Source organism: Apis florea, unplaced genomic scaffold (assembly GCF_048593485.1).
Source record: "Apis florea isolate Af1SG1 unplaced genomic scaffold, ASM4859348v1 contig_3081_pilon, whole genome shotgun sequence".
Lineage (NCBI taxonomy): Eukaryota > Metazoa > Arthropoda > Insecta > Hymenoptera > Apidae > Apis > Apis florea.
In genome coordinates, this window is record NW_028256703.1 from 1,038,902 (window position 1) to 1,047,482 (window position 8,581).

General features: G+C 21.0%; 2 protein-coding genes and 1 long non-coding RNA gene across 5 annotated transcripts in view; 2 read left to right on the forward strand and 1 right to left on the reverse strand.

The window, feature by feature from the left end:
- The window catches only part of LOC100867499 (membralin), a 75,413-nt gene extending 69,476 nt beyond the window's left edge, over nt 1–5,937 (reverse strand). For all 3 annotated transcript variants that reach the window (XM_086908736.1, XM_086908737.1, XM_086908735.1), the window contains exons 1-7: nt 5,736–5,937; nt 4,535–4,965; nt 4,235–4,470; nt 3,926–4,151; nt 3,642–3,762; nt 3,315–3,549; nt 3,145–3,235 (exon numbers count right to left, since the gene is read on the reverse strand). In XM_086908736.1, the coding sequence (XP_086764862.1) occupies nt 3,145–3,235; nt 3,315–3,549; nt 3,642–3,762; nt 3,926–4,151; nt 4,235–4,470; nt 4,535–4,801 (1,176 nt within the window). In that variant the 5' untranslated portion in view covers nt 4,802–4,965; nt 5,736–5,937. The remainder of the gene's footprint in view (nt 1–3,144; nt 3,236–3,314; nt 3,550–3,641; nt 3,763–3,925; nt 4,152–4,234; nt 4,471–4,534; nt 4,966–5,735) is intronic.
- Nucleotides 987–2,760, forward strand: LOC147657505 (uncharacterized). Its single transcript, XR_015292248.1, has 2 exons — nt 987–1,464; nt 2,484–2,760. It is a non-coding gene; the product is annotated as an uncharacterized LOC147657505 (long non-coding RNA).
- Nucleotides 5,938–5,963: 26 nt separating the features above from the next.
- LOC100867627 (rac guanine nucleotide exchange factor JJ) lies at nt 5,964–8,538 on the forward strand. The gene is made up of 9 exons (XM_012492344.3): nt 5,964–6,044; nt 6,115–6,333; nt 6,457–6,587; nt 6,768–6,989; nt 7,051–7,237; nt 7,372–7,784; nt 7,872–8,009; nt 8,084–8,248; nt 8,340–8,538. Exons 2-9 carry the CDS (start codon nt 6,237–6,239, stop codon nt 8,505–8,507), a joined length of 1,521 nt encoding a protein of 506 aa, XP_012347798.3. The 5' UTR covers nt 5,964–6,044; nt 6,115–6,236; the 3' UTR covers nt 8,508–8,538.
- The last annotated feature ends 43 nt before the right edge of the window (nt 8,539–8,581 follow it).

The window sequence follows — 8,581 nt, forward strand, 5'->3', positions numbered from 1 at the left end:
ATTCACTATTTACTATGAGCAACCTTGATAACAGAAACGTTTAATCGTACTTTGCAGATGCGTCAACAATGATATTTATGAGAAATACGATTAAAAAAAAAGTAAGAGAAAGAGAATCTCGAGTTTCTGAAAAAAATTTAATTTCACGTAAAATCGTTTTATAAATTTAATATATTTTAATCATCTTTTATTTTAAAAATGAAAACAAATTTATTATTATTTAAATTATTTAAATTTAATTATTTAAAATTATTAATATCATATTATACATTTCTTTTTAATATTTTAATATTTCTCGAAATATAATATTTCTATCACTTTTAGAATTGTATCACTAATTTTGATACAAATTATATAAATAGAACGCAAAAAGACAGTTCAGCATTGAAAAAAATAACTATTTTTGATGTGTATAAATTTTTCTTATTTTAATAAATTTCTTAATAAAAATGATTCGTAATTTCATTAAATTTTATCTTTAAAATTTTAAAGTAAATCAAATTGTTAAAATAATCTAATATTAATTAATATGATATAAATAATATAATGATATCAAAAAATTTTTAATTTTTAAATAAATATACATACATGTATGCATTTTTATAGGACATCTTGTGTGCATCATATTGAGATGAATATCAGTTTATAAATATTATTTAAGAAACAATTCATTATAAATTCACTATATATTTTATTCACAACACTGTTGGTTTAAGCAAAATAAAGCTTGAAATATATATTTATAAATAACAATTAACTGAATTTCTTAACACAAAATAACGTTAATTTTAAAATGGCAGTTATATGTCAGTACTAAAGTATATGACTACCAAAGTCAAAAGTCAAATCTATATCATTATACTTATTATAGTAAAAATATCTGATTAAACACTTTTGTTTAATATTAAAATTTTTGATATTAAATAAAATATTTGATTCGTTAGCTAAATTGTTGATCATGCATTTTAACATACATAACATTTTCATATATACTCTTTATTAGATTCTCAATTGTATAGTACAGTACAATAGTATATTTAGTTCTTACATTTTTGTATTAATTATATTATTAAAATTTATTCAATTTAGTTCTAAATTATTCGAATTATATTTATTTTTATGAAAATAAAAATAAATTTAATTATTTCCAAATATTCTAATCTTTTTTTCAATATATTATATTTTTATCAAATTGTTTTTAAAAAAATAACCTTATTATTGACATCGGAAACAAAAAAAATTTTGATGAATATAATAAGGAACAAATAATTTTCTATTAAAACAAGAAAAAAAATGCACGATCAAATAATGGAAAACAAAAAAAGAAAATAATATTTTCAAGTAAATCGTATTGTAGTATAAGATATCTATAGAATGTCATGTGCATATGACAGAGGAAATATGAGATAATATATAGACGTGCGACAGTTCTGTACACGTGACTGTATTGTGGCTTGACCAAAGGTAATTCCAAATAGTATCCCAAGCACTGAAGTAACATTCACGTGTTATGGCACGAGTTTCATTTCTCATTTCAAATATTTTTAATGTTTCATATAAATTTTATTTAAAAAATAATGATATCAATATTTCGTTCAACACATAAAAAATTAATAATTTAATTAACAATTTAATTAAATTGTAAAGATTATACAGAAAAAAAAATGAATCATAATCATAAAATATTATAATTGTAATTTTAACAACATTAGATTAATCACAATCACCTAATGCCTCCTTTTAAAAATCTATATAAATTTAAAATCATTACAAAGTAATATTTATTCAGTGACAATACTAAGATTAATTATGAAATAAGAAAAAGCAATTAAAAAAATAAAGAAAAAAAATTAAATACAATGTCCAATTATATACATATATATAGTGTCTGTATAATATTCATTCATATAAATATAAAAATTACTTTAATGAATAAAAAATAAATATTTTTCCGTTTTATATTTGAACTTTTCTCCTACTAAAATTATTCATGCATAGAATAATTGGCTTTTCACTATATCTAGATATGAACTAGATGTAGACTCCCGCACAATGCATTGCATTTGAATCGCGGTTAGTAGTATGCAATATTACTCATTTGTTCGCTCGGCGTAAACCCATTAAACACGAGTGGAACTATTCGTTGGTCCGTATATGATCCAATCACTTCCTAACACCCGGGGAATACCCCGAAATTTCACAATCCATCAGACATGCGTACTGTTTATATTGAAATGCAGCTACCAATGAAATATTGACGCAAATCATTTATTCAATTACAAAGTATAAGTTATCTATTAACGAAAACTATTTTTAAATAGCATTTAAAAAAAATTGATTATAAATTTTATTATCATTTCAAATTTATAATTTAAATTTCAAAATTAATATTTTTAACATTTATCGATTAAACAGTTATTTATAATAGTAATAATCATACTGATTTAAACCCAAAATTTTTAATAATTATTATCTCTTACTAGGTGTAATAAAACATGCATTTGAGAATAATTTGATACAAAATGACCAACTTGGGATTTCTGTAACGAATATGAGACATCTAATAAAGTTGATTTATATCCAACTATTCAATTCCAAAGGGATCACAAAATGTGAAGGTACAAGAGATTGGAGAGTTATACGCGAGTTACCTCAGTGCATGGTTACTTTGAATTGATTGCCATATCCTTTTACATACTATATGAATACATGTGATAGCAATCCCTCAACAGAGAGAATATATATAGATTAAAAACATAATATATGAAACTAAATCTAATTTATATCATTCTAGAACTATAATTATATATATAATAAATAATATTATCATAATATGATATTATGATATACAATGCATAATGCATAATATAAGTAATATAATTTTTCATAATATAAATAATAAACAGAAAAATTTATTTTAAAAAAAATTATTAAATTTCGAAATTATTAAATATATCTTAACATATCTTAATATTTAAATAAATAAAAAATTAATAATTACTTTGTTTCATAAAACATTTAATATTTGATTCTATATAAAAAAAAAAGAAATTTTAATTTTAATCATTTATACTTCTAAAATATTATTGATAACTAAAATTCATATATAAATTGTATTAAACTATTATTAAAGTATATACTTACAAAAACTAACATGATAAAAAATGCAGCAAGATATGTAGTTCTAGCCATCCACATGTTTACAAATCGATAATGTTCTCCTGTTACCACGTTTCTATAAAATAAAATAAACTTATAATGTATAAGAGCAAATGATATGACAATATGGACAATAACAAAATAGATTTATTTACCGTAAAAAACCTTGATTATCTTCATGCTCTGCCAATGTTTTAATGCTTGCCATTAATAAATCATCATATCCTAAGAGTTCATCGAGTATTAATCTTGAAAAATCATCGCCAAAACATTTATCGTTAACAGGATCTAAAGTAACGATTTTTACAGGAATATTTAATCTTTGCCGTGCTACAGGCGATAATCTCAAGAAACCATATTCTAATGAATATTCTACAATATAACCATCACCTGAAAAAAATTATTTATTTAAAAGATAGAAGTTATTAAATGCTTATTATTGTTATTTTTAAATTCTTTAAAAGATACAATATAGCTTATACCTGCCCTAACTTCAGAATTTGAATCTTTTAAAGGTCGAATAACATCTTCTTTATTAGATTTATTATCCTGCCCTATAGTACTATTCTGTGTATTCATTAGGGGTAGCTTTTTATCTGATATCTGCAATTCAATGCAATGTAATAATATATTCAATATAAGTATTATGTAATATAATATAATCAATATTACATTTATATATAAATAAAAAATATGTATAATATATAAAAATAATATATGCAATAATAATAATATAAAATAATATTTTTTAATTATTTATATTTACTTCTTTACTGTCTACATTCATTTCATTCCAAAGTTTAGTAGGTAATGAAGGATTTGTTGTTGTATTAGTAATACTTAAATTTGGATCTTGTGTTTCACCAGAAACAGTGGCACTTTGAATAACTATTTCTTTTTCAGATAATGTTAAACTGTCATGATTTTCTTCGTTCAATGCATTAGTAGTATCACGTTCTTCATCAACAGCTGATGGTTCAATATTGATAAATCTAATAAAATAAATATATAGAAGTAATTAATCTTTAATGCTGAAAAAAAATATTAAAATTTATTATAAATTATTTTCCTTTACCCATCCCTAGTTAATATTCCTAAAGCACTAGTTAAATCATCAACTTTTTCTTGTCGTAACTTTTCCTCCTTTGCATAACTCTTTTCTATACTATAATCTTCTCCTCCATTTTTAAGTATCTCAACTCTTAATATACCATCACGTGGCCAATCATCTCTTATATGTTCTAAACAATTAGTTGGTGCTCGTGAAAATACTATATGAATATAAGCCAAAACAAAAAATGCTGCTATAGCCTAAAATATATAATATTAAATTAATTTATATATAATATTCCAGTTATTTTTAAAATATAATTACCTTCAATAAAACTATAAATTCTATAAATCTTCTGACAGGTCGTGGAAATGTTCTTGCATAAGTTAATGCAGCCTTAATAAATATTGCATGAAACAACCTATCCCTTACATTAACTAGTGGATTTTGGTTATTATTATTTCTAGCAGTATTCATATTGTTATTATTTAAGGCTGATCGAGTTGAACTACTTGTATTATGATTATTATGTACAGTTGCACTGTTCTGATTATTCGTTATTGGTATTGTAGCACCATCCACTTGTGGCATTTTAAATATTATATAATATTTGTGTATAAGATGATGTAACAGCTAATAGTTTCTACTCATACAACTTCCATGTATGAAATTTTTTAAAAAATATTTATACATGTTGTATATATACATTTCCAAATCAAAATGAATGAAATATTCTATAAGATTTGAAGTAAATCCTGAAAGAGATTAGATTATCATATATTAAATTATATATTATATTATATATTCTTTATATATTTTTACATATTTTATCACTATATTTTTATCTTTTTTATATATCTTATAAATATAATAAATTTTAAATTAATATCTAAGCATAATTAGAATAAATAAAATATAATATTAAAAACTTGTTTTATTTCTATAGTTAAAACTGTATTAGAAAATTATAAGTTTACATTAGAAGCTTTTTTATTATTATTATATATTTCATAAATATAATTACTATTTTTATATTTATTATTATTATATTATATTTATTATAAAAAAAATAAAATACAATTTAAATTTGTATATTATAAATTTTGCATATTAAATTCATTATTAATAATTTCAACTACAATCAATGCAGAACATAACCTATAGCATTGCATGTATCCTAACCTATTTAATAATTACATTATATATTACACAAATAAGTAATAATATTTACAAATAATTAATATAATTTATATACAGAGTATATTTGTTTTCATTTATATCTTAAATTATAATTAAGCTTTTCTTAATTAAAAAAATAAATAAACGTATCAATTATATATTTTGTTATGTAATTAAACTCAAAAAAATAGCAATTATATATTGCAAGTAAATTTAAATAACATTATTAAATATATTTTTTATGAATATATATTTTTTTAAATTAATTATTATTCACCGGACGTGACATTTCACAGCTGGTATACGAATTTGTAAGTTTTTGAGATACAAATCAACTATATCGTACCTTTTTTTAATGTTGAATGTCGTACTATAACGTTATATTTCTAATGTTTTATCGGTCCTCTGCGTGTCACTACAGATAATAATAGATTTATAAGAATACAGCTTGCAAGTATTAACAACTTGATTCTCGTGAAATTGTCACTTCATCATCATATGTTTTGATATTCGACAACTTGTATATAGTAGTCCTCAAATATTACAGTATAACCAACATAAATTTTTAAAAATCACTAGTTTTTGTTATCATCTAACTTATATTGGAACTTTGTTGATCAACCAGTAAAACAATTTAAACAGTAACATAAAATTTGTTGGTATTTTGAATTTAAATAAAATATTTAAATGATAAGAGTTATTTCGTGAAAGTATTGAATTTTCAGGATTATAATTATAATTTGAGAATTAATTCTGTAAAAAAGTATGAAATTAATATAATAACAATATTAAAAATATAATACATTATTCAATAATTTGATTAAGAAGCACATATTATAACATAAATATGAATTCTCCAAGATCACCACAAACTCCTCTTAGTTTTGAATTGAAGAAAATTATAAATGATAGAAATATTTTAAGTATGCGTAGTCGTATGAAAGGTGCATTATTAATTAATAATTTAATAAATTAAATTAAAATTTACAGATAATACATTATATAAATAATATACAATTATAATATTTTATTTTTTATCAAATAATTATATAATATAAAATTTTCAGTTCTCAACAGTTTAAATGAAAATAATCAAAAACAGTTTGAAGAAAAAGAAAAAAATTTAAGATTCCAAGCTATTCAGGAAATTTTAACGACAGAAGTTACATATTTACGGCAATTAGAAATCTTAATGGAGGTATTTTTTATGGATATTTAATAATATATTTTTCAAAATTCAAAATGTGTAATTCAAATATTAAAAATGTGTAATATTTAAAAGTATTATAATATATTATTATAGTATATTATTATAATATATTATTATAGTATAAATAATAAAATGAAATAATAGTATGAATATATATACTTTTTTCAGTATTTTATACAACCTATGTTTGAAAAAAAATTATTAAATCATAATTTACTTTCAACATTGTCTGAAAATATAAAAACATTATATAATGTTAGTGGAGAATTAATACAAGAATTAAAGGAGGATCCACAAAATATTGCAGATGCATTTCACAAACTTGCTCCATTTTTTAAATTATATTCTATTTATGCTTATGATTATGAACAAATTTTATTATTATTACAGGTATATTATTACATTAATTTATTAATTAAAAATTAATTCTATGCAGATAAATTTTTTTTAGAGTAAACAAGAAAATGACATTGAGTTTAAGAATTTTATTAGTAAACAAGAAACAAGACCAGAAGTTGGCAGAAAATTACCTTCATTATTAATTACACCAATACAAAGGGTACCTAGATATAAACTACTCTTAAAAGAAGTCTTGCAACATACATCTAATAAACATAAAGAATATAATCTTTTACAAGGTAAAAAAAGATTAAATTAAAATAATTGTAAAATACTTGTAATAAAATATTTTTTAATATTATATATAATAATATTATTTCAATATCAATTAGAATAAATATCAATAGATATAATAAATTGATTGTTTTCATAGTATGTTTAGTAGAAGTTGAAAAAGCTGCAAGACATATAAATACCTTCATTGAACAATATGAAGAAACACAAAAATTATTAAAACTTCAAAAATGTATCATGAACCCAATTAATTTGGTAAAACCTGGTAGAAAATTGATTAAACAAGGATCATTAATGAGAGTTTCGAGACGTGGTAGTTCTGTATATAAAAGATATTTTGTTCTTTTGAATGATATTTTATTATATTGTAAAGGTGATCCAGAAAATTCTTTGACTGTGTGTTGTGTTTTACCATTAAATAAATGTAAAATTGAATCAGTTTTGAGTGGTGGATTATTTCGTGTTATTTGTTTAAATGAGACACTCCTATTATATTCTGAAAAAGATGATAGTAATTTATGGATAGAAGCAATACAAAGTTCCATAAAGAAGGTATTATTAAGAAATACTAATTTTTTTTATTTAAATATTTATTAAATTTAAAAACGAATTTGTATTTATCTTTTTTTTTTATTTTAGTATGCAGAATGTAGACAAACATTAAGAAAAGATAGCAGTTCAAGAAAACCATTAAGGCATAACAACCTTAATTTATTTCCATCTGAAAATATACCTATAATTGCTGGTAAAAGAAAAAGATCAAACAAAGAAACTGAGGTATATATAATTTTTTATCAATTAAAAAAATTTGTTATTTTTATTCTAATAAATTTTAAAATATATATTTATAGATTAATTTGGATGCTTCACAAATTATGTATTTGAAGAAGGACAATGAAGCAGATGCAGATATGCAATCAAATAATAGTTGTTTGGTACTCTTAAAAAAATTTAAAAAATTTAAAAGTGATAGTGATTTTAAATATACCTCATCTTATAAAGAAAATATTAATCATGTAAGTTTCATGTTCTTAATTATAATTATTAATATTTTTATATTATAATAATAAAAAATATAAATTAAGTAATAATTAATGCGATTTACAGAAAATTACAGATAAAGATATACATTTTAAAAAACACAGTATATCATGTTTATCTTCTATTGATGTAAATTGTAAACAAGAATCATCAACTCTTAAATCTATTAGTGAATTCTTTATATCTATTGGTTCGTCCATAAAAGAATTCTTTAAGTTTAATTCTCTAAGATGATATGATGTTGATAATAAAATTGATAAAATTACGAGGTAATCATTTAAAATCCAGATATTTCTCCTTAATTTCCT